The 27,500-nt window shown below is 38.3% G+C and overlaps 1 protein-coding gene across 1 annotated transcript in view; it reads left to right on the plus strand.

The window, feature by feature from the left end:
* Positions 1-27,500, plus strand: part of LOC123511313 (dihydrolipoyllysine-residue acetyltransferase component of pyruvate dehydrogenase complex, mitochondrial-like) — a 308,658-nt gene that overhangs the window by 254,940 nt on the left and 26,218 nt on the right. The window contains exon 9 of the mRNA XM_045267094.1: positions 13,281-13,420. Coding sequence (XP_045123029.1) covers positions 13,281-13,420 — 140 coding nt within the window. The remainder of the gene's footprint in view (positions 1-13,280; positions 13,421-27,500) is intronic.

Raw genomic sequence — 27,500 nt, forward strand, 5'->3', positions numbered from 1 at the left:
AAAATTTGGTACTTAATGGTGACTCATATGTTGATTGGGTAGCCATTCATCTTTAAGATAATGTTAAGCCTGCCAGGTACTGAGTCAGCCAGGTTTTCTGCAGTTGAATGGGGAATTTTTGACCACCTTCTTAAGATAAGAGCCTCGTCAAGCTTTGAGATGGTAGATGTGTCTTCGCAGTTTTGCCTTTACTATTCCCCAAAGGTTCTCGATCGGAGATATATCTGGACTTTGTGCTGGCCATTCCGAAATAAAGTCCACTTTCCTATTACGGACCCAGTCTTTGACTATTTTTGCCGTGTGACATGGTGCATTATCCTGCTGAAGGATCTCGTTGCCAGTAGTGGCAAAGCAGTCCGGCAGATTATCGCTGAGGATGCTCAGGTAGACCTCACTATCCACTGTCTGGCCTTTAGGTAGAAAGACAAGGTCAGCCAAGTCTCCTTAACCACATGCACCCCAAACAATGAGGTAGGGAGGGTGCTTTACTTACGTCACTGTGTAGTGCCGACATTCCAGGCAGACGCCACACTTTATTTCCTCTGGTATCACTGACGGAGAAAGTAGCCTCATCAGTCCAGAGGACCTTCTTCCAATCCAATGGTAGATTCAGGAAAGGGGAGTTGGCCCTTAACCCATTCAGTCCGGGGACGTATATATACGTCATGGTGGCTACGCGTGCCAGTTCGGTGACGATATATACGCCCAGAAGCTTACCTCCAGTCCGGGACGATTATTACGCCTATGCCCATAAGCGTTTTAGATGAGTGTACCCAAGAAAACCAGCAGCCATTCGTTCTTGTAGATATGTATATTATCTAGGAAAATGAATATATGTAACTATTATATCGCAGACAAGAATAAGTTTTCGCATGAAGGTTTATTTTTTCTCAGTTTTGTCAGCTTTAGCAGCCACAGCCACCAGCTTACAGATGGAGAGAGAGAGAGAGAGAGAGAGAGAGAGAACGAACTTATCAGTTTCACATGTCAGGTGATAATCCTATCCTCCCTCCTCTCTCTCTCTCTCTCTCTCTCTCTCTCTCTCTCTCTCTCTCTCTCTCTCTCTCTCATAGTGTTTCCATTCTTAGTTTTTTGAAGTTTTCATGTGTGTGTGTGTATTTACCTAGTTGTATTTACCTAGTTGTAGTTTTACAGGGCCTGGGCTTTATGCTCGTGTGGCCCCGTCTCCATATCTACACTTATCCAATCTTACTTTAAAAGTGTGCACACTCGTTGCAGACACTACTTCTTCATCTAAACTGTTCCACGTCTCAATACATCTCTGCTGGAAACTATATTTTTTAATATATCTCAGACATCTTCCCTTTCTCAGCTTTTTACTATGCGATCTTGTGCTTCGGATGTCATATTCTTCTCTCAGGATCAGTTTCTCATTATCCACTTGGTCCATTCCGTTGATCAATTTATAGACTTGTATCAGGTCTCCTCTCTCCCTTCTTTATTCCAAGGTTGGTAGATCCAAAGCCTTTAGTCTCTCCTCATATGTCATCCCTTCAAGTTCTGGGACCATTCTTGTAGCCATTTTTGTAGCCTCTCCAATTTCCTTATGTGTTTCTTTTATGAGGGGTCCACACTACTCCTGCATATTCCAATCTGGGTCTTATTATAGTATTTATCAATTTCTTCATCATTTCTTTGTCCATGTAGTGAAATGCTACTCCAATATTCCTCAGCAAATTATATGTTTCTCTAAAAATTCTATCAATATGGCTTACTGGTTGATTGTTTTCTTCCATCGTCACTCCTAAGTCCTTTTCCTTTTTACTTTCTCCAGTTCTACTCCATCTCCCATCTTATAGATTCCCACAGGTCGTCTTTCACTCTTTCCCATTTCCATGACATGGCTTTTGTTCACATTGAATTCCATTTCCCACTTTTACTCCATTCCCAGATCTTATTTAGGTCTTCTTGCAGTATTTCACAATCCTCCTTTTGCTTTATAACTCTGCACAGTTTCGTATCATCTGCAAACAAATTTATGTAGCTGTTCACTCCTTCTGGCATGTCGTTAATATAAATGAGGAAAAGTATTGGTGCCAATACTGACCCCTGTGGCACTCCGCTTTCTACTGCTCTCCACTTGGACTTCATATCTTTAACTACCGTCCTTATTTCTCTCCCTCAAATAATTTTCTATCCATCTCAATGTGCTTCCTTTTAAGCCACCCTTCTCCTCTAACTTCCATAGTAATCTTGCATGTGGCACTTTGTCAAACGCCTTTTTTAAATCCAAATAGATGCAGTCAACCCATCCTCTCTCTCTTGTACTCTATCAACTATTCTAGAATAGAAACTCAATAAATTAGTTACACAAGACCGTCCTTTTCTAAAACCAAATTGGCTATTTGATATTAATTTGTTGTCTTCAAGGAACTCGATCCATTGTTTCTTTATTATTCTTTCACACATCTTGCATATTACACTAGTTAGTGATACCGGTCTGTAATTTAAAGGTTCTTCTTCCTTCCGCTCTTATATATGGGAACCACCTCAGCTCTTTTCCATTCTACTGGCACTGTTCCATTTTCTATTGAGCATTTTATGATGTTGTATATAGGACTTGCTAGTTCTTCCCTACATTCTTTCAGTATTCTGCCTGAGACTTCATCCGGTCCCATTGCCTTCTCTTCATCCAGTTCCTTCATTAACTCTTTTATTTCAAGCTTGGTTACTTTAATCTCTTTCATATAGATTGTCTCTATTACCCTGTGGCCTCTCAAATTTGGATTCTTTAGTAAAGACCTCCTGAATTTTTATTTAATAGTTCTGCCATACTTTTTGGGTCTTCCACCATCCGTTCTCTCCTTTTAACCTTTCTATTGTTTCTTTTGCCTAATTTTTCCATTTATGAATCTATAGAACAATTTTGGTTGCTCCTTACATTTTTCGACAATATCTTTTCAAGTTCTTTTCCTCTTCCTTCCTCACCTTAACATATTCATTTCTCGCTGCCTTGAAGTTTTCCTTGTTTGTTGGATTTCTATTTCTCCTCCACCTTTTCCATGCTCCATCTCTTTTCTCCTTTGCCCTAGCACACCTTGCATTAAACCAATCTTTCTTTCCTTCTTCTTTTGGTCTATATTTTGGGACATATTCCTGACTCCTGTTTTGTATATTTCCAAAAATAAGTTATATTTGTCTTGCATTGTCTCTGAGTTTTCCATCTCCTCCCAGTCTACATTTTTAAAATAGTTCTTGAGATTCTCAATATCAGCCTTTCTGTAATTTAATCGGTCTCCTTTGTATGAATCGTCTCTATCTTCCTTTCCTTCTTCTATATCTATTTCTAATATTGCATGGTCACTCTTTCCCAATGGGCACTTATATCTTATATCGTCATTCATTTGTATACCCTTGTAAAAACTAGGTCCAATCTCGCCAGCTCGTCGTTTCCTCTGAATCTTGTGCCTTCCTTTACTCTCTGGTCCATCATATTGTCTATCATTAGGTTCAAGAATCTTTCTCCCAGGCTTCTTCCCCATACCACTTTCATAATTTTCCCAGTCCACTTCTTTACAGTTGAAATCTCCTACTAATATCACTTTTCTCCTTTCTTTAATGATTCTCATTAGACTCCTTATTGTGTCATCTATCATGTCTTTATATTCTTGATTGGTCCATGAATTTGTTTTTGGTGGCACATATGTTACAATGATTGTTAACTCTTTTTTATTAATATGCATCTTAATATACAATACTTCTGCTTTTCCTTCCCCACATTCCACTTGGTTGATCACTATCTCCTTCCTTAACATTATCATGACTCCTCCTCCTCCTTTACCTACTCTGTCTCTTCTCCATACATTATACCTATTATCCAAATCTATTATGATTGCCTCATTTAGTTTTGTTTCAGCCAGGCATACAATATCTGGATTTTCTTTCCTTATGTAATCTCTTAATTCTAATTTACTTGATAAAACCTATGTTCGTATACATCATTTTTAGTCTTTTGCCTTTATCATTTTTAGTTAAACTTGTTCCACTTTTTTCTCTTCCTTCTCGTTTATATACCATTTTCTTATCCTGTCTCCTAGAATTCTCCAAAAAAAATGCCTGTTTTTCCTCTTCTGACCTTTCATTATTCTTTTCCCCTTACTGCTGCTGCCAGTTTATTGTATCTCTTCCTTTCTTCCTCATTTCTATTTTTATTTATATAGATATCCTTGCAGCCTTCTGTTTCTCTAAGTTTTGTTGTTCTATATAATATTTCTTCTGTTGCTGCTTGTGATTTTAGTAGTATTTTAATTGGTCTCGTTTTTCCTTCTTGATATGGTCCCATTCTGTTTATTTCTTCTACTTCCTCTTCCAAGTTCTGCCTATCTTCGTCATTAAGATTCTTCAGTAGGTCTTTGACTGATTTCATTTCTTCTTTTCTCTTTTGGTCTATATTTTATATTTTTTCTTTTATTCCAAATACGACTACACTCTTCTTTTTCTGCAATTTCTCTAACTAGATTTTCTTTTGTCTTGAGGACTCCTATCATTTTGTTTGTCATATTTTCTTCTTTTCTTTAAGTTGTTCTTGAATCACCTCCTGAAAATCAGCCTTACCTTTCTTATCTTGGACTCTCCATGCTTGTACTTCTTTTTTAATCACGTTCTGTACTCTTTCCTCTTCCTTGTTTACTAGATCTTTCAGCTTCTCCTTTTCTTTCTCGGCTTTACCGAGTCCTTCTTCCATCTGCTTCTTGTAGTTAGCTACTTCCTTTTTTAGTTCTTCGTTTTCCGCTCTTAGCCTAGCTTCAATTTCTTCCACTTTTCTTATCCTTTCTCTCAGTCTTATAAACTCCATTTCCTGTTCTTTATTCTCTTTTATTTCCATCTTCTCCTTTATCAGTTTATCTAGTTTACATTCAATATTGAACACTTTCTTAAGTCGTGAAGTAGTCGTCGTATCGAACCCTTCGAATACACGTTCTCCCTCACCGACATAGTCATCATCAGCCCCTTCTCTATTCTCATGTCTGCATTTGGATGGAATATCTTTTTTACTCATTATTCCTTAATAATTGATTTCATGAAGAGAAAAAAAAAAAAATGAGTCCACACTACCTGTCCAGGCCACTGTAAATACTATACAACAGGCGTTTGATAAGGTACCGCATAGGAAGCTAGTGTACAAATTGAGACTACATGGGATAGGGGGTAGGTTAGTTGATTGGATTAGTGAATGGCTTTCTGATAGGAAACAGAGAGTAGTATTAAATGGGGCAATGTCTGAGTGGAAGGAAGTGGTTAGTGGGGTACCCCAAGGATCAGTGCTAGGACCTCTTCTTTTCTTGGTGTACATTAACGATTTAGATATAGGAATTAGTAGCAAAGTATCAAAGTTTGCAGATGATACTAAGATAGCATGTGCAGTACAGGGTGAAAAGGACAATTACAGAATACAACGAGACCTGAACAGGCTGATAGCATGGGCAGACAGGTGGTAGATGGAGTTTAATTCTAAAAAGTGTCAGGTTATGCATTTAGGTAAAGACAACACAAACTTTAGCTATGAGATGGAGGGATGTTGGCTAGAGGCAGTAGAGGAAGGAAAGGATTTAGGAGTAGTGATAGACAGGACTATTAAATTTTCAAGGCAATGTTTAGAAGCAAGAAATAGGGCAAATAGGATCCTGGGTTTTATAAATAGAAATGTTAGTTATAATAGTAAGGAAGTGGTGCGTAGCTTATATAATTCCTATGTTAGGCCCCATTTAGAGTATTGCATACAGGCCTGGTCACCCCACTATAGGCAGGATATCAACATGTTAGAAGCAGTTCAGAGAAGAGCAACTAGGATGATACCAGCATTAAAGCGCCTGGAGTATAGAGAGAGATTAAAGGAATTAAACATGTTTTCATTTGAGAGGAGATGTATAAGAGGGGATATGATAGAGTTATTTAAAATGTTCTAAGATACAAACTTCATAGATGTGAGATCTTTCTTTACCTTAGAGGAGGGAAGTAGGACTAGAAATCATGGCAGGAAGATTAGAAAGCAAGACTGCAGGTTAGATATAAGAAAATATTTCTTTAGTCATAGGGTGGTAGACTTCTGGAAAGCATTGCCAGAGAGGGTTGTAAATAGCATTAGTTTGACAATGTTTAAAAACAGATTAGATAAGTACTTAAATTCATTTAGATTTATAATTATGTATAGCACTGCATGATAGTTTTTATAAGAAATTTACTATAGTTAAACAAGACATGATCCCCATGTATGGGGACCACAAATTGTAGAGGATTTCACTGCAGGACTTAGCCCTGTTAATGGGCCAAATATTTAGAATTAGTATATAATGTATTTTGTACTTGTAAGTGTATCTTTAAGTACTGATGACGAGGTCGCTGTGCGACTGATACAGGATAACCTAGATGGGCCCTGGTGGCCCTTTGTTATCCTATTATTTATGTTATGTTATGGTGTAGTGAAGATCAACTGATCGTCGAACTGCGCCAGTCTCCCCCTCAACCATGCCTCTTGAATGTGTAATTCACTGTTTGATCTGCTGCAGTCTCTGACGAGACAGCCAGACGTTACCCTACGGAACGAGCTCAGAGCTCATTATTTCCGATCTTCGGATAGGTCTGAGACCAGGCACACACCACACACCGGGACAACAAGGTCACAACTCCTCGATTTACATCCCGTACCTACTCACTGCTAGGTGAACAGGGGCTACGTGAAAGGAGACACACCCAAATATCTCCACCCGGCCGGAGAATCGAAGGTCCTCTGGCTTGTGAAGCCAGCGCTCTAACCACTGAGATACCTGTGTGTGTGTGTGTGTGTGTGTGTGTGTGTGTGTGTGTGTGTGTGTGTGTGTCTGACATATCTCTCTCTCTCTCTCTCTCTCTCTCTCTCTCTCTCTCTCTCTCTCTCTCTCTCTCTCTCTTTCTCTTCTCTGTTGAAATGAAATATATTTTGCATGACAGGTATGTGTTGCCATTTGCTACACATACCGGCATGCAAATACTAGATATATTAGGGGACTCTTTTCAACAATAAATAACAGTGTTTACCGCAAATGAGATGCTTCACTCTGATATAAGATGCTTTAGGCTATCTGTACAGACAGAAATATGGCAATTCATGATTGCTACCAGGCTACAGCCCTCCACCTCCGACTTCACAGCATTCCCCTCCACCTCCTCCTTTCCCTCACAGCCCTCCACCTCCGGCTTCACCGCACTCCCCTCCATCTCCGGCTTCACCACACTCCCCTCCACCTCCGCCTTTCCCTCACAGCCCTCCACCTCCGCCATCACAGCACCACCACCCAAGAGATTCAGAGAGAAATCTCCCGAATTGTAATAAAAAAAAAAAAAAATGTAATAAAATATAAAAAGTAAAATTTTTTATTGTTTTCATTTTTAGCATAGCAATGGGAAGTGTATTGTAACATACAAATATTTTTACACATCCTGATATATAGTATGTGATGAATATTTTGAGTTTATGGCTAAAACATTGAATATTCAATACTAAAGCTTCAAATCTTGGTGCGCGCGGGCCGCCTGGATGGAGCGCGGTGCGTGTTTTCTAACTTCCAGGGCGAATGGGTTAAGGAACAGGCAACCAGGGCTTTGTATTCCATCATTGGTACTTCACGTAAATATGACTTGCCAGTTGATATTCAAATAGAACTGTTTAAAACGATGGTTTTGTCTGTACTTACATATGGCTGTGAAATATGGGTGATTGTACTATAAGGGAAATAGAATTACTACATATGAAGTTTTTGAAGCACGTTTTGTATTTACATAGATACACCAGCACAGACATGGCATATGGTGAACTAGGAGTTTACCCTCTTAATATAACTATTAAGTGTAAGATGATAAGTTATTGGTCTAGATTAGTGACAGGAAAAAAACACTAAATTAAGTTATATAATGTATAATTGCTTATTTCAGTTATATATGAGCAGTCTGTATTTGTCACCATGGATAAAATACATAAAAAAATATTTGTATAGAGTGTGGAATGTCATGGGTGTGGATGACGTAGACAGTTAGCAACCCTAAATGGTTCAGAAAAGCGATTGAACAAAAATTAAAACTTGTATAAACAAGTGGTATGAAAACATATCAAATAAAGGTATTTGTAGTACTTACAAATTATATAAAGAAATTTATGGGATTGAAGAATACCTGCTTAAACTAAACTTAATAAAAATAATCGTGTAAGTTTGTCAAAGCTTCGCACGGGAAATAATAAATTACCAATCATCGTTGGTAGATATAATCAAACAGATAGAGAGGTGCGTTATTGTACTAAATGTAATAACGAATTGATAGAGGATGAATACCATGCTTTGTTGATTTGTCAAAGTCAAGAAATTCTTCAATTGAGAAATAGATAAATACCTGAGTATTATAGACTGCAACCAGATAATTTTAAATTTGTCAAACTGATGCAAAGTGGTAATGTAAACTTGTTAATAAATCTGGCACAGTTTATTAATGCATTGTTGCGAATGTTTAGATGATACATAAGATTATGTACATGTTGAGGGGCTGTGCTCCATACTTTTGTAAAAAAGTTTGAGCAATAAATATATTTCTTTCTTCTTTCTTTCTTCTTTAAATCCATCAGGCTTTGTGATTCTTGGCAAAGTCACGTCTCTTTTTCTACTGTGCTTCATTAACATGGGGCTTAGTGCGCACCTTCACTTTCCGGTAGTGCAGTCTGTCCCTTATCACTCGCTGTATCGTATGAACAGAAAAGTTTTTTAGCAAATGTGGAATTTTTTTCTTTAACCCTTTCCTTCCGGCGCTTAAACTATTTTCCCGTTTGCTATGACGGCTAAAAATGGTAAACCTAGAAATTGTCAGAAAACTGTTTGAATACTAATAATTATTTTCTCTTTGTTATTCTGAATACAATGATGTACTTTGTAGCTTGATGTGACCTCTGAAAGTTCAGTTTATGTCTTATCAAGGATTCCTCCTCCTCCTGCTGTGTGATCCGTCTTCCAGAAATAGCCCGGAGAGCGATGACACCGCGTGCGCACACACACACACACTCTCTCTCTCTCTCTCTCTCTCTCTCTCTCTCTCTCTCTCTCTCTCTCTCTCTCTCTCATCTTGGAAGGGAAATTGTACACTTCCAATGAGAGAGAGAGAGAGAGAGACAGATTTCATCCCTTTTCATATCAAGTTTCAGGCAAATAACATTATCTCTCTCTCTCTCTCTCTCTCTCTCTCTCTCTCTCTCTCTCTCTCTCTCTCTCTCTCTCTCTCTCTCTCTCTCACACACACACACACACACACACACACACACACACACACAAACACACACGCACACGTAATGGGAAGACTGGCTGGGTGACCAGCAGGCGACCGAGGCAACAACATCTCTCTCTCTCTCTCTCTCTCTCTCTCTCTCTCTCTCTCTCTCTCTCTCTCTCTCTCTCTCACAAACACACACACATTTGTAATGGGAAGACTGGCTGGGTGACCAGGAGGCGACCGAGGTGAATTACACACGCTTTCATCGCCAACCTGTTAGTTGATCTCTCTCTCTCTCTCTCTCTCTCTCTCTCTCTCTCTCTCTCTCTCTCTCTCTCTCTCTCTCTCTCTCTCTCTCTCTCTCTCTCTCTCTCTCTCTCTCTCTCTCTCTCTCTCTCTCTCTCTCTGACAAGTTACCTTCTACCATTTTATTATAAAATCGAAGATAATGAAAAAATTAACATGAAAGAATGATAGGTAATTTTTTTTTTACTTTCCAAATCCTCACTAATGTCTTCGCTTTTTTCAGTTTCTTCTAAATATTCACTGTCACTGTCTTCGAACTCAGAAGCACTGCTAAATACATATGTTCTGTCCTACTCCATGGTGAGTTATGATCTGAGATCCTTCGCTCTTATCAGGATGTCTCTTCGCACTTATCATGGTGCTTTCCACCCGGCGGGTCGCTGGGGTTGCCAAGTGTCGCCCGGAGAAAGGGAAAATAGCTTAGTTACCGCTAAATTTCCAGAGCTATAGTGACAAGACTACATGTGGAAACATGCTAGACACTTCCACTCACCATCTGACTCGAGAAACCGCGCTTGGAGTTCAAAATTGAGCCGCGAAAATTCTTGATTACGGGTATGATCGCCGTCGCTACGGACGCATTGATGCAATCGTATATATATGATTGCCGGAAGGAAAGGGTTAAGGTGTTTTGCTGTAAGTTGAGGATTAACGTATAATTCTCTCTTGATTATACGTAAAGTGTAGTTGGAAACTTACTGGGATGGTCCACCACCATGTTTGTGGTGGACCACATTTTCACATCCCTTCTCGTGCCATTTCCTCACCGATACACTCACTGTCTTTTCATTAACACCAGCTACACGGCTTATTTCTCGATTTGTTTTCCCACTCTTATGCAACTCTATCACTCGAACAATGTCATCATGGCTCATATATTTCCCAGGCATTGTACAGTGCCATAGTATAACACTATAACTAAAGCAAACACAACAGTTTTATGAGCAGGTGCAATAAGTAATTGTCAGGTCAACCTTTTCCTATGACAGCAATGCAAACACTGGATCTGTTAATCTTTCAATTTCAAAGCATGCTAGGTGCTAACCTATGTTGCCTTGCAGTTATTTTCTCCTGGCTCACTTTTCAGATGGTAAGACAGTAGGTTGCCAGTTTGGGTAATATTACACGCCAATCGCCAAAAGTTCTAACATCATTTGACGCTGACTGTATTTATATATATATATATATATATATATATATATATATATATATATATATATAGATATAGATATACATATATATTTGTATACTACAAGGTTCGAGCAGAGCTCATATTTAACTGTGTGTGTGTGTGTGTGTGTGTGTGTGTGTGTGTGTGTGTGTGTGTGTGTGTGTGTGTGTGTGTGTGTGTTTACCTAGTTGTATTGTACAAGGTTTGAGCGGGGCTCATAATGTCCTGTCTCCATATCTCCATTTATCTAATTTTTGCTTAAAGTTATGCACATTATGTGCTGTAACGACTTCATTATCCAATGTATTCCATTTTTACACCGTTCTGTGTGGAAAACTATTTTCTAATATCCTTCACACATTGCCTCATCCTATTCTTTTCATGTCTTCTTATCCTTCCATCTTCTTCTGTCAACAGCACCAGGTCTTCTTTGTTTATCTTTTCAATATCATTTATTATCATATACATTGTTATTAGGTTTCTTTTCAATCTAGTAAGGTTGGCAGTCCCTTTTCCTTCAGTCATTCTTCATATGTGAGGTCCTTTATTTCTGGCACCATCTTTGTAGCTATCTTCTGTATCCTTTCGAATTTTCTTATATCCTTTTTAGAGCTCGGAGACCATACCACTGCTGCATATTCCAGCCTTGAACATACCATGCCAGTGATTATTTTTTTCATCATATCTTTGTCCACGTAATGAGATGCCTCTCTTATATTAGTCAACATTTTATATGATATTCCAAATATCTTGCTTATGTGTTTTTTGGGGCTCAGATTTTCCTGTATGATCACTCCCAGATCTTTTCCTCTTTAGTCTTCATTATTTGTTCCTTTTCCATCAAATAGTTCCATACTGGTCTTTTCTTACTCTTTCCTAGTTCCATTATGTGAGATTTTTTGGCATTAAACTCCAATTTTCACTTCCTGCTCTACTCATAGATCTTTTTTATATCTTCCTGGAACAGCAGACAGTCCTCTCTGTTTTTGGTAATTCTTAGCAGCTTTGCAGCATCAGTGAATAAATTTATGTAACTGTTTATTCTAATGTGAATGTCGTTTACATAAATCTAAAACATAATGGGGGCTGACACTGACCCTTGTGGCATTCTGCTAGTCACTTTACCCCAAGTTGAGTGTGGTACCATCCACCAGCCTCATGGCTTGCCGCTCCACTTTGTCCAGCTTTTTCAGGTGGGTGGCCACACTGGACATCAATGATAGGGCAGTATACTCCAGATAAGGCCTTATCTGTACCTTGTACAGCAGGAGAGTTCTTGACGATCAAAGAAGACCGCTACCCTGGACAGGGCAAAGACTTGGAACGAAACCTGCCGAGTGAGGATTTGAAGATGCAAGTCGAAATATAACTCTACATCCATGTTCACTCCAAGGATCTTTATGTTGTTCTGGAGTGGCAGTGTAGTGTCCCCAAACCTCATACGCCCCTCCACCTCACAGGAGACAGCACAGGACCAGGACACTACCATCGCCTCAGTTTTTATATGGGCAAAGTCAACCTGCCACCACACTCTTCACTTTTGATGAGGTTGAGTTTGCAGCTAAACTCCGTAACCACTTAATGGCTCTCCTGATGTCTGAAGGAGTGGGAAAGTGTAGTCATGGTGTATGCAGCTATCTCTGGCACTAGCTGTAGCAGGTTATCCACATACAGGCTGCACAGTATTGGGCCCAGTACAGAGCCCTATGGAACTGAGACCTGCATGAGCATGGATAGGGAGGGATGCCTACCGTTGATGACCACTTGAAGAGTCCTGCCCTGAAGGTCATCATTGAGGAGGTGGAGCAAGTTTCCTTGATTGAGGAGGTGGAGCAAGTTTCCTTGGATGCCCTTGGCATGCAGTTTTTCTAGTAGCCCTGCATGCCACACCTGATTGAAGGCTCCTGTTGTAAAGAGCAACCACCAGGGTGTCCTGGCAGTTGTGGGAAAGGAGGAAAAGGAGGTCTGAGGTAGACCAGCCAGCTCTAAAACTGAACTGCTGGTTTGAGAGGAGGTTGTTGTTGTCCAGGTGACAGCAGATTTCATCTGCCACAATCCTCTTGAGCACCTTGCCTACTGCAGACAGAAGGGAGATTGGCCTGTAGTTGCCTGGTTCCATCCTGGCGCTCCTTGTGTGTACTACCTTTACCTGTTCCTCTTTCCATACTTGAATGCTAGGTGTTTTCAAGGCCTGTGAGAGTGGCTCTGTTAGCTCACATGTGCAGTGCTTCAGGGTCCTTCGTACTTGCAAGTCAATATCCCTGAAAATTGGTCTTTACCTTTATGTATTCAGTCATTCAATTCCATTGCTATGTACATTTACCATTGCTTTGGCATTTCATCATAATGGGGTACATAGCATTCAGGGAACTTTTTCTTGACCAAAATAATTTAATTCTTGCTCACATTGATTCTAGCATTTAGACAAACATCTTTTCTGTACTAATTTATTTTCTTAAAATCTTTATCAGAATCCTATTAAGATTAGGAAAATTTGAAAACAGTTTGTTTTTCTTCATTCCTATCATGCTTGACAAACACTTTCTCTTCTTTTCAGGGAGGCACTTTCTCTGTGTCCAACCTTGGCATGATGGGTGTGAAAAATTTCAGTGCTATCATCAACCCACCTCAGTCATGCATTCTAGCAGTAGGAGGCACAGAGCGACGGCTGGTAGCAGATGAAACAATGGAGAAAGGGTAAGACTTATATTGTCTCAGCACTTACCACAAGTCTGCTGGAGCACTCACCACATATGTACAACTAAGTAATTGCAACTACCATTGGTAATTGCTCACACACACTGAGGCAGTGGGTCTCCAGCGTAAACATTGCTGCATGTGGTTTGCTTATATTCATCACTGGTCTAGTTTTATCTGTTCACAATGACCTACTCATTGGTTCTTAGTAAATATATTATACATCTTTCATTGTCCAAGAATGGTTTTATTTCCACAAAAGTTTATAAAATTTTTTTAAAACAATAAAGACAATAAACAACAGATGTTTGGGCTTGTGGCCTGGTTCCAGGAAGGTTTATGGTATTGGAAATATTTCTAGCAAGTAGATAATGAAGGTTATATCATATAGAAGGCTAAATTAGATAGTCATTAAGCTAACCTATTAATGTAATGACAACATAGAAATGCACATCCCTATCGGTTGAGCCAGTACTGTGACCATCCAATTTCACTTGAGCCTGGATGTTACTGTCATAATACATTTGTCTTGGAAGATGGACAAGTATTTTTCATGGTATTTTAAGAAAAAAAAAAGTATCTTGTAAGCCAAAAAAATACAGTACTCAAAAATAGGTCTGTGTGTGTGTATTTGAATTGGTCCACGGGAAAATGATCCAAGCACCATCCCCAGCAAAAACGTGTTTTCTTGTGCAAATGGAAGCTGAAGGCATCCTCTTCCACTAGATGTTTCTTAGATTATTCTCTCTCTAAGACAGCACGGTCTAAACTTTGATTAGATGCCTTGAGCTCCTGTTTATGCAGGAATACATGTTTTCGGTGGGGATGTGCTTGGATTGTTCTCCCGCAGAGCAAGTCATATATGTATATATATACAGTAATTGCCTGAGTATCCACATTACAGCAGCCAAGGCCCTGGCGGATACGCGAAATATCCGGATACGCAGAATTTCCTTGCCAAACCCCTTATAAATTGAGAAAAAAAAACATGAACATAACTCAAATGGGTAAGAAAACAATGAATGAAAGCACATTAAATGATTGTGTATACAATAATGACTTCCTGGAGCATGATAAAATTATAACATATAAGATATCTGCTTCTCTAGAAAATGTGAGGGTTGGGAAGGTGCCATCAGCAGCATCATGGCAATCTGCTGTTTCACTGCTGAATTGGACACTATCTGAGTCATTATTAGTGTGTTGAAGTGAGATAATGATAGTGAAGTATTTATTGTTTGTCTGGTACTGCTTTCTACCTCTGTCTCAACATAATTTTTTGTAATAGTGTTATTGTGAGAGCTATGTCATGTAAAGTTGTGATGATGAAGGCAATAAGAAAAAAAGTGTTTGAAAAGATCATAACAGTCTTATGATATAGAGAGATGGTGGAGACGCCTGGCAGTGAGGCATGGGGTGAGGCAGGGTCTTGGAGGGAGAGATAATATGAATGACGGAGGGGAGAGGGGAGGCCAGAATTAAAAGTCCAGGTGTCTCACAACAATACATTTGGTTGTTTGTTTGTAGTTGTTTTCTTTTCTTGATGTTTCTCAGTCTAATTCTCATCAACTTATACCTGTCAGGCAAAAATTAGAGAGCTAAATGACACACCTTCCTACTTGATTTTTGGCCACGTACTGTGTAGAGTCAGGCTATGACACAATCACACAACACATTTAAAAATGGCTTCCTGATGGGAAGGGTATTTAATTATCAAAAAATAAACTATACCATCTGGTAGTTTAGGGTCTGAAGATTTTGGAGATACAAGAGTAATCCCAAAATCTTAAATCCCACAAAATTAAATAAATAAATCCTGCATCTCCCTAAAGTCTGAGTTTAATTTTTTTGGGGGTGGGGAATTCGTATGTCAGATATATAATACAGTAATCGCCCGCGTATCCGAATTATAGCAGCCAAGGCACTGGCAGATACACGAAATACCCAGATACATGGAATTTCCTCTCCCAACCCCTTATAAATTGAGAAAAAACATGTACATAAAGCTGAAGGAACTACGAAATGCATGGAAGCAGGAATAAGAGGAAAAGTATAATTTTTGGAGGTAATAAAGAGATATATTCAGGAAAACACAAAAGTCACTTTAATACAAGTAATTAAAGAGAAAGAAGATCTTGTGCAAGATACAGTGGATAAGAGAAAAAGTTTTGTTATATTTGGGATGAAGGAAAATAAAAATCCAAACAAATTCACAAGAGAACGTGAAGAGAGAAAATTGGCCAAAACTATTATCAAACAAGTTCAAGACAGCACACAAGAACTGGACCAGGAGGTGGAGGAAGTGATCAGGTTAGGAAGATACAGTGAAGGGAGTAGGAGACCAATGAAAATGAGAATGAGATCCCAAGTGGCAGTAGAGGAAATTATGGCTAGGAAAGGGAAGCTGGCTAGTGATACTGAACACAAAGATATAATATATATTTGGGATGAAGGAAAAGAGAAATCCAAACAAATTCACAAGAGAACATGAAGAGAGAAAATTGGCCAAAAACTATTATAAAACAAGTTCAAGACAGCACACAAGAACTGGACCAGGAGGTGGAGGAAGTGATCAGGTTAGGAAGATACAGTGAAGGGAGTAGGAGACCAATGAAAATGAGAATGAGATCCCAAGTGGCAGTAGAGGAAATTATGGCTAGGAAAGGGAAGCTGGCTAGTGATACTGAACACAAGGATATAATATGAACCCAGAGGAGAGGGAAGAGGAGAAAGTGCTAAGAAATAAAGCTAAGGAAAAAAACAAGAAAACAACAGAGATTGAGAAAAAAAATTTTACTGGAGGGTTCTGTATATGAGATCAAAGAAGTGGTACCTACAGAAGACAGAGGAGGTCATGGAGGAGGCAAGAAATTAAGAGTGATGTATACTAATGTAGATGAGTTATTATCCAGCATGTTGGAGGTTAGGGATTATTTGGAAGAGAAAAAGCTGGATGTAATGTGCGTCATTGAAACAAAACTACGAGAGGAGATCCATGTTAACTTTAAAGAGGAGGGATATAATAGCTGGAGGAGAGATAGGAAAGATAAAGGGGGAGGAGGAGGGATATAACAGCTGGAAGAGAGAGAGGAAGTATGAATAGGGGGAAGGAGGAGTGCTAATAATGGTTCGTGATAATATATGTGTGGAGGATGTGCAATACGGAGAGGACAAAGTGGAAGTAATGGGAGTAACAATCAAAACAGAGGAATTGAAGAAGAGAATAATAATAGTTATATATGTGCCACCTAAGACAAAAATAAAGATATGCAGAGAGGTGATTAAATGCCTAGATAACATGATAAGAAGAGATGGAAGAATACTTGTTGTTGGAGACTTTAACTGTTAAAAACTAAACTGGAAAAAAGTAAAAAATACACACACACACACACATAACCAAGCTTGAAATAAAAGAGTTAATAAAGGAACTGGATGAAGAGAAAGCAATGGGACCAGATGAAGTCTCAGGCAGAATACTGAAAGAATGTAGGGAAGAACTAGCAAGTCCTATATACAACATCATAAAATGCTCAATAGAAAATGGAACAGTACCAGTAAAATGGAAAAGAGCTGAGGTGGTTCCCATATATAAGAGCGGAAGGAAGGAAGAACCTATAAATTACAGACTGGTATCACTAACTAGTGTAATATGCAAGATGTGTGAAAGAATAATAAAGAAACAATGGATCAAATTCCTTGGAGACAACAAATTAATATCAAATAACCAATTTGGTTTTAGAAAAAGACGGTCTTGTGTAACTGATTTATTGAGTTTCTATTCTAAAATAGTTGATAGAGTGCAAGAGAGAGAGGGATGGGTTGACTGTATTTATTTGGATTTAAAAAAGGCGTTTGACAAAGTGCCACATGCAAGATTACTATGGAAGTTAGTGGAGAAGGGTGGCTTAAAAGGAAGCACATTGAGATGGATAGAAAATTATTTGAAGGGGAGAGAAATAAGGACGGTATTTAAAGATATGAAGTCCAAATGGAGAGCAGTAGAAAACGGAGTGCCACAGGGGTCAGTATTGGCACCAATACTTTTCCTCATTTATATTAACGACATGCCAGAAGGAGTGAACAGCTACAGATGATACGAAACTGTGCAGAGTTATAAAGCAAAACGAGGATTGTGAAATACTGCAAGAAGACCTAAATAAGATCTGGGAATGGAGTAAAAAGTGGGAAATGGAATTTAATGTGAACAAAAGCCATGTCATGGAAATGGGAAAGAGTGAAAGACGACCTGTGGGAATCTATAAGATGGGAGATGGAGTAGAACTGGAGAAAGTTAAAAAAGAAAAGGACTTTGAAGAGACGATGGAAGAAAACAATCAACCAGTAAGCCGTATTGATAGAATTTTTAGAGAAACATATAATTTGGTAAGGAATATTCATGGACAAAGAAATGATGAAGAAATTGATAAGTACTATAATAAGACCCAGATTGGAATATGCAGGAGTAGTGTGGACCCCTCATAAAAAGAAACACATAAGGAAATTGTAGAGGCTACAAAAAATAACTACAAGAATGGTTCCAGAATTTGAAGGGATGACATATGAGGAGAGACTAAATAAAAGCTATGGATCTACCAACCCTGGAACAAAGAAGGGAGAGAGGAGACCTGATACAAGTTTATAAATTGATCAATGGAATGGACCAAGTGGATAATAAGAAACTGATCCTGAGAGAATAATATGACATCCGAAGCACAAGATCGCATAGTAAAAAGCTGAGAAAGGAAGATGTCTGAGAGATGTTAAAAATATAGTTTCCATGAGATGTATTGAGACGTGAAACAGTTTAAATGAAGAAGTAGTGTCTGCAACGAGTGTGCATACTTTTAAAGTAAGATTGGATAAGTGTAGATATGGAGACGAGGCCACATGAGCATAAAACCCAGGCCCTGTAAAACTACAACTAGGTAAATACACACACACGAGACGCGGTCGAGGAAGGACGCAATACCGTCGCTCCCGAGAATCAGCTGATCTTCACTACCTTTGTTTGGGTTTGCAGTGGCCTGGGCGATTAGTGTTGACTTGTTTTTTTTCATGAATACAGTGTTACAAAATCATGAGTGAGAAAGAGATTCCATCTAAATGCAGGTATGAGACAGGAAAGAATGAAAGCTGATGATGACTATGTTGGTGAGGGAGAAAGAGCATTTGAAGGCTTTGATCGGCGCGCATACTTCACTATTTGATAGAGTGTTAACTATCGAACGTAAATTAGATAAATTGATAAAGGAGAGTATGGGAATGAAAGAGAATGAAGAACAGGATAAAGAGCTCCAGAAATTGAAAGAAAGGATAAAAAGAGTGGAAGAAAACGAAACTAGGCTAAGAACAGAAAATGAAGAATTAAAAGTGGAAGTAGCTAACTACAAGAAATTGATGGAAGAAGGACTCGGTAAAGCCGAGAAAGAAAAAGAGAAGCTGAAAGATCTAGTTAACAAAGAAGAAGAAAGAGTACAAGATGTGATTAAAAAAGAAGTACAGGCATGGAGAATCCAAGATAAGAAAGACAAGGAATCATTTCAAGAAGTATTTCAAGAACAGTTAAAAGAAAGAGATGAAAACATGACAAGCAAAATGATAGGAGTCCTGAAGAAAAAAGAAAATTTAGTAAGAGAAATTGCGGAAAAAAAAGTGTAATTATTTTTGGACTGAAAGAAAAAAATGTTAAATATAGACCAAGAAGGAATAAGGATGAAATGAAATCAGTAAAAGACTTACTAAAACATCTAAATGACGAGGAAGTAGAAGGAATCCATAGAATGGGACCATATCAAGAAGGAACAGTGAGACCAATTAAGATATTACTAAAATCACAAGCAGCAACAGAAGAAGTACTATATAAAAAAAAAACTCAGAGAAACAGAAGGTTGCAAAATATATATATATATATATATATATATATATATATATATATATATATATATATATATATATATATATAGAAAATAGAGGAGGAAAGGAAGAGACACAATGAACTGGTGGCAGAAGCAAGAGAAAAAATAATGAAAGGTCAGAGGAGGAGAAGAAGGCATTTTTTGGAGAATTATAGGAGACAGGATAAGGAAATGGTATATAAAAGAGAAGAAGAGAAAAAATGGAGCAAGTTTAACTAAAAATGATAAGAACAAGAGATTAAAATGATGTATACAAACATAGATGGGATTTTATCTAGTAAATTAGAATTAAGAGATTACATAAAGAAAGAAGAACCAGATATTGTATGCCTGGTGGAAACAAAGTTAAATGAGGCAATAAAAATAGACATAGATAAAAGGTATAATATATGGAGGAGAGACAGAGTGGGTAAAGGAGGAGGAGGAGTCATGATGATGTTAAGGAAGGAGATAGTGGTAAATCAAGTGGAGTTTGGGAAGGAAAATCAGAAATACTGTATGTTAAGATGCATATTAATAAAAAGGAGTTAACAATCATTGGAACATATGTGCCACCAAAAACAAACTCATGGACTAACCAAGAATATAAAGACATGATAGATGACACAATAAGGAGTCTTACAAGAATCATTAAAGAAAGGAGAAAAGTGATATTGGTAGGAGATTTCAACTGTAAGGAGGTGGACTGGGAAAATTATGAAAGTGGTATGGGGAAGATGCCTGGGAGATAGATTCCTGAACCTAATGATAGATAATTTGATGGTCCAAAGAGTAAAGGAAAACACAAGATTCAGAGGAAACGATGAGCGGCAAGATTGGACCTAGTTTTTACAAGGGATATACCAATTAACGATGATATAAGATATAAGTGCCCATTGGGAAAGAGTGACCATGTAATATTAGAAATGGATATAGAAGAAGGAAAGGAAGATAGAGATGAATCATACAAAGGAGACCGATTAAATTACAGAAAGGCTGATATTGAGAATCTCAAGAACTATTTTAAAACGTAAACTGGGAGGAGATGGAAAACTCATTAACGGTTCAAGAGAAATATAACTTATTTTTGGAAATATACAAAACTGGGGTCAGGAATATGTCCCGAAATATAGACCTAAAGAAGAAGGAAAGAAAGATTGGTTTAATGCAAGATGTGCTAGGGCAAAGGAGAAACGAGATGGAGCATGGAAAAGGTGGAGAAGAAACAGAAATCCAGAAAATAAGGAAAACTTCAAAACAGCAAGAAATGAATATGCTAAGGTGAGAAAGGAAGAAGAAAGAACTATGAAAAGGACATTGTCGAAAAATGTAAGGAACAACCAAAATTGTTCTACAGATTCATAAATGGAAAAATAAGACAAAAAGAAACAATAGAAAGGTTAAAAGGAGAAACGGAATGGTGGAAGACCCAAAAGTATGGCAGAACTGTTAAATAGTAAATTTCATGAGGTCTTTACTAAGGAATCCAAATTTGAAAGACCACAGGGTAATAGAGAGACTGTCTATATGAAAGAGATTAAAGTAACCAAGCTTGAAATAAAAAGTTGATGACGGAATTGGATGAGGAAAAGGCAATGGGACCGGATGAAGTCTCAGGCAGAATACTGAAAGAATGTAGGGAAGAACTAGCAAGTCCTATATACAACATCATAAAATGCTCAATAGAAAATGGAACAGTGCCAGTGGAGTGGAAAAGAGCTGAGGTGGTTCCCATATATAAGAGCGGAAGGAAGGAAGAACCTTTAAATTACAGACCGGTATCACTAACTAGTGTAATATGCAAGATGTGTGAAAAAGTAATAAAGAAGCAATGGATTGAGTTTCTTGAAGACAACAAAATATTATCAAATAGCCAATTTGGTTTTAGAAAAGGTCGGTCATGTGTAACAAATTTATTGAGTTTCTACTCTAGAATAGTTGATAAAGTACAAGAGAGAGAGGGATGGGTTGACTGTATTTATTTAGATTTAAAAAAGGCTTTTGATAAAGTGCCACATGAAAGATTACTATGGAAGTTAGAGGAGAAGGGTGGCTTAAAAGGAAGCACATTGAGATGGATGAAAAATTACTTGAGGGGGAGAGAAATAAGGACGATAGTTAAAGATATGAAGTCCAAGTGGAGAACAGTAGACAGCGGAGTGCCACAGGGTCAGTATTGGCACCAATACTTTTCTCGTATATATAAATGACATGCCAGAGGAGTGAACAGCTACATAAATCTGTTTGCGGACGATGCGAAACTGTGCAGAGTCATTAAACAAAAGAGGATTGTGAAATACTACAAGTAGACTTAAACAAGATCTGGAAATGGAGCAAAAAATGGGAGATGGAATTCAATGTGGACAAAAGCCATGTCATGGAAATGGGAAAAAGTGAAAGACGACCAGTGGGAATCTATAAGATGGGAGATGGAGTAGAACTAGAAAAAGTAAAAAAGGAAAAGGACTTGGGAGTGACAATGGAAGAAAACAATCAACCGGTAAGCCATATTGATAGAATTTTCAGAGAGACGTATAATTTGCTAAGGAATATTGGATTAGCATTTCACTATATGGACAAAGAAATTGATAAGTACTAAAATAAGACCTAGATTGGAATATGCAGGAGTTGTGTGGACCCCCATAAAAGAAACACATAAGAAATTGAGAGACTACAAAAATGGCTACAAGAATGGTTCCAGAATTTAAAGGGATGACATATGAGGAGAGACTAAAGGCAATGGATCTACCAACCCTGGAACAGAGAAGAGAGAGAGGGGATCTGATACAAGTTTATAAATTGATTAATGGAATGGATCAAGTGGATAGTGAGAAACTAATCCTGAGAGAAGAATATAACATTAGAAGCACAAGATCGCATAGTAAGAAACTGAGGAAGGGAAGATGTCTGAGAGATGTTAAAAAATATAGTTTCCCACAAAGATGTGTTGAGACTTGGAACAGTTTGAGTGAGGAAGTGTGCATAGTTTTAAAGAGAAATTGGATAAGTGTAGATATGGAGATGGGGCCACACGAGCATAAAGCCCAGGCCCTGTAAAACTACAACTAGGTAAATAGAACTAGGTAAATGCACACACACACACACACACACACGGCCCGGTAGCTCAGTGGTTAGAGCGCTGGCTTCACAAGCCAGAGGACTGGGGTTCGATTCCCCGGCCGGGTGGAGATATTTGGGTGTGTCTCCTTTCACGTGTAGCCCCTGTTCACCTAGCAGTGAGTAGGTATGGGATGTAAATCGAGGAGTTGTGACATTGTTGTCCCGGTGTGTGGTGTGTGCCTGGTCTCAGACCTATCCGAAGATCGGAAATAATGAGCTCTGAGCTCGTTCCGTAGGGTAACGTCTGGCTGTCTCGTCAGAGACTGCAGCAGATCAAACAGTGAATTACACACACACACACACCGGAATTAAAGGACCTCACATATGAAGAACGACTGAAGGAAATGGGACTGCCAACCTTACAATATAGAAGAGAATGCAGGGACCTAATAACATTGTATAAGATAGTAAAGGATATTGAAATGATAGACAAAGAAGACCTGGTGCTTTTGGCAGAAGAGGATGGAAGGACAAGAGGACATGAAAAGAAGATCAGGATGAGGCAGTGTGTGAAGGATGTTGAAAAATAGTTTTCCACACAGAATGGTGGAAAAATGGAATGCTTTGGATAATGGAATTGTTGCAGCACATAGTGTGCATAACTTTAAAGAAAAATTAGATAAATGGAGATATGGAGACAGGACACTATGAGCCCTGCTCAAACCATGTACAATACAACTAGGTAAATACAACTAGATAGATACACTCACACACACACACATACTGTCAGCCAAAGCGAGCGGACGCAAGACCAGAGCTCCAGTGTGATACGCTGCCAATTCTGGAGAGGAACCCAGCAGACCTGGTGAGGTTAGAGGGGGGCAGGGGGCTAGCTTAGTGGTCCTGTCTCCAAAGAGCACTGAATTTGCTTAAATTTTGAGGTCAAAAGAAGTATGGAGGGGGATGACGCCATGGACGGCTCAGTTGGCGCTGCCCGATATGTAAACAAAGGAATGGGAGTGAGACCTAGGGCAGCTAGAAATGAGATTATAGAAACACCCCTAGGATTGAGACTGCTGGGTGACTGGAGTAAGGAGAGGGAGTTTTTGGGCTTTAAGGAAGAAAGAGCTAATTATAAGAAGAATTATCATTATGCATAAGGAACTTCAAGCCTTGAAGGAGATGGTCGCCGTCATGTTCGAAAAGCAGGACCAGCTGATTACGGAGAATCTAGAACTGAGAGAGAGATGTTTAAACTTTGAAAGTACTGTTAAAATGAATCATGAGATGAAAAAAACTCTAGAGGAAATAAAAGAGAAAAATAGTGCCCTAAAGGGCAAATGTATGAATTATGAAACTGCATTACAAGGGCTGCAGGAAAGGCTGGACTCCAGTTTGGAGACAGGCAAACAGATGAGTGAAGGGAAACTGGATGAATTTAAAAGGAATGAGAAGAAGAAAAAGTAAATTTCGCTGAAGTAGTTAAGCAACAAATAAAGGAGAAAACTAAGGACACAGTTGTACAGGTGATCAAAGAAAAGGAAGAATTAGTGAGAGATACGGTGGACAAAAAGAAGTGTATGGTTGTATATGGAATAGAAGAAAAAAGAACCCAGTGAAATTTGTGAGGGAGAAGGAGGAGAAAGAAATGGTTAAAGAAATTATCTCCGTAGTGCAAGATAAAGAACAGAGTCTTGATAAAGAAATAGAAGAAATATATAGACTGGGTAAATATAGTGAGGGAACCAATAGACCTCTAAAAATCCTAATGAGATCACAAGTAGGGATAGAAGAAATATTAGCTAGGACTGGAAAGCTGGCTGAAAAGGCAGAATATAAGCATATCTGGATAAAGAGAGAGATGAACCAGGTAGAAAGGAAAAAGAGAAAGAACTGAGGAGTGAACTAAGTAGAAAGGGAAAAAGAGAGAGAACTGAGGAGTGAAGCTAAGGAAAAAAATGAAGGAAGGACAGAGAACCAAAAGAATAAGTTTTACTGGAGAGTGCTAGACATGAGACTGAGGAAATGGTATATTTGGGAAGGGGAAGGAAAGCATTAATAGTCATGTATACAAACATAGATGGGTTTATATCAGAAAGTTTGGAAGTGAGAGATTATATATTGGAAAAAGGGCCAGATGTGGTATGTATGACAGAAACAAAGTTAGGTGAAGATATCCAACTGAATTTTAAAGGACGAGGATACAATGTTTGGAGGAGAGACAGAAAGGGAAAAGCAGGAGGAGTAATGATCATGACTCGAGAAAAGAGTTACATTCCGGAGATGGACTGGCAGAGGTTTTAAGTACAGTGGTACCTTAGAGTACAAACGCTTATGAGTACAGACAACTTGGAGTACAAAAAATTTTTTTTTTTTTTTATTTATTTTTTTTTTTGCATTGGAGGACAAACTTTGCTTTGGAGTGTAAACAATAACAAATGCGGTCAACAGATTGTGCACAGCACTGCGCGATCAGCTGTCTGAATGCTGGCGCACCACACTGCCTCAGTGCCTCAGGAGTGTTGTTTGCAGTTGTTTGGTTGTTGTTTTGTAGTGCTGGGGATAATAGTATTAATTTTTTTGTTATTAAGGTCATTGCCTAGCGTAGCAGCACACGTGGTCATGAGACTTACAGACACGTATGGAAGATTCTAGAAGATCTGAGGGGAAGAGAGAGTAGCCAGCTCATGAATTAAAAGCCTTAAATTCACTTGCTATATGATCAGAATTGTTAACGAATTTTTCACTCCATAAATAGAGGGAGAACTTAACTGTATAGAAAAGTGTTTCTTAGTAATGGCAATCAAAATCATTTCTAGCTACTCCACACCCATCTCTTCAGAGGCATAGGAAACAGAGTGAGACACGATTCCCACTCAGTGCGGCTTTTCAGTCTTTTCTCCGGTTGAGCATGTTAGTCATATACTCGCACATTAAGTTTTGACGTAATTTTCATATAAAAACATTGCATATATATATATACTGTATATATATATATATATATATATATATATATATATATATATATATATATATATATATATATATATATATATATATATATATATATATATATATATATATATATATATATATATATATATATATATATATATATATATATATATATATATATATATATATATATATATATATATATATATAGCCCGCTTAACAAAGGGGTTACGTTCCTAAAAAAACCCTTCGTTAAGCGAATTTTCATTAAGCGAACCAATTATAACAAGTTTGACCCCTGACTTGAAATTCCATTGAGAGTAAACAAAGTGAGTGTGCATCATAGTACAGTAAAAGATTTAATGAAAGTAAAAATTATGAAGTTAAACATTTAAGCAGTTTAATTTAAGACTAAGTCATTGTAATGTACACTAATGTATGTATAAGTAACTTTATAATGTTGATGATTTTAAATTTATGAAGGGAGGAAGAGTGGAGCAGGAAATACACTAGCTGGCAACCTGTAAGATGTAAACAAAGGGCGCATCATTGTACTGCATACAAAACTTATGCACCACATTTCCACAAGGATTTCCATTTTATCCATTGCAGAGTCACGAGTTCAGGTGGTTCTTTTAGCTTTCAGGGAAGATATGATCTCACCAGCCTACTTAATAGAGTCTGCTGACTTGAAAATGGTAGACAGTACATGGTGTGAAGCAATGTTATTAGTTTTCTCCCCTCTCTCGTGTCTGTGAATAATATCTAGCTTCACTTCGAGAGTAAGAGACTTCCTGGTCTTCTTAGCAACGCTAGGCGACATTGCAGGGCATTTAGGTGGCATGTAGAGCGAGGGAAGATGAGTTGCTGCTGGCACTGTTATTGTTTTGAACTAGGGGAGTGAGTGGTGCGCGTTTTGTCCACGAGAGGTGCTGGTGTATTCAAAAGCCTGTCAGCTTTTGTGATACAGCGGGGCTTTCAAACTTGGAAAATATTACCTGGATAAAATTTTGTTAAAGCGAGTTTGGTGTTCGTGAAATGAGCAGATGGTAGTAAAGGGAAACCTTCGTTGTAGTGAAATTTCGTTGTGTGAACCTTCGTTAAGAGGGGCTTGCCTGCATGTATATATATATATATATATATATATATATATATATATATATATATATATATATATATATATATATATATATATAATTATACGGTACATATGTGTTCCTGAAAACTTTACCGCAAATTGAAATTACTATATACCGAACCCATTATAATATGTATTAATAGGGAATGCATTCCAGCATGTCAAAAGTCACCCCTACAGAAATGAATACATGAAAATAGCCTTATAAAAATTGTAAAGTACTGCACTAAAGAAATAAACAAAATTTCACTCGCCATGTATTCTATCAGATGATGTCCCTCCCGAGGCTAAGGGACAGTAGGGATTTCAGCCCGTACTCATCTTCCACTGAGTGGGCAGACGAGGATAAGACATCGTCTTCTGCACAGTCGGAAGCATAAGTGGAAGGGCCAGTTGTAGCAGGGTCGACATGTTTCTCTGGTGTGAAGAAAGAGGATATGGAGGAAAGGCCAGCTGTAGAACCGTCGCCAGTGGATGTGAAAGGGACAGCTTTAGCAGGGTCTGCAGGTGTGACAGGGACGATATGTCTGACTGGCTTCAAGAACAAGTAGATGGAGGACTGTTTGTTTTTTCTTGTTTTTTTTTATCATAGATTTCTTGATAAAATCTTGACACTTTTTTTCTACGTCATGATCCACTTTACTACTCCTGGCAGGATTTAGGTCACGTTTCTTCAGGGTTTCCAGAGCTTTTTCAATACCACCGAGATATTCTCCAAGAGTTTTGATGTCCAGGCCACGCACAGGTTCTTCTACCTTGTCTCCCTTTTTTTTCTGCCTCCTGTGATGCCTTGTCTAGCTTTATAAGTTCATTATTTGAGAGAGGCTCAGCATGGCTTTCCAAAAGATCTTGAACATCAGCATCATCAACTTCATCGAAGCCAGCCATATGTCACAGATTTACTATGTCATTTCTGATCACGCCGATGTCGTTTTCTGCAAAGCCTGAGAAGTTATGCGCATATTCTGGCCATACTTTATTGCACACCAAGTTCATGGTAGATGTCTTCACTTTGTCCCAAGATGACCTGATG

This window comes from Portunus trituberculatus, chromosome 31, assembly GCF_017591435.1.
Source record: "Portunus trituberculatus isolate SZX2019 chromosome 31, ASM1759143v1, whole genome shotgun sequence".
In the NCBI taxonomy this organism is placed as follows: domain Eukaryota; kingdom Metazoa; phylum Arthropoda; class Malacostraca; order Decapoda; family Portunidae; genus Portunus; species Portunus trituberculatus.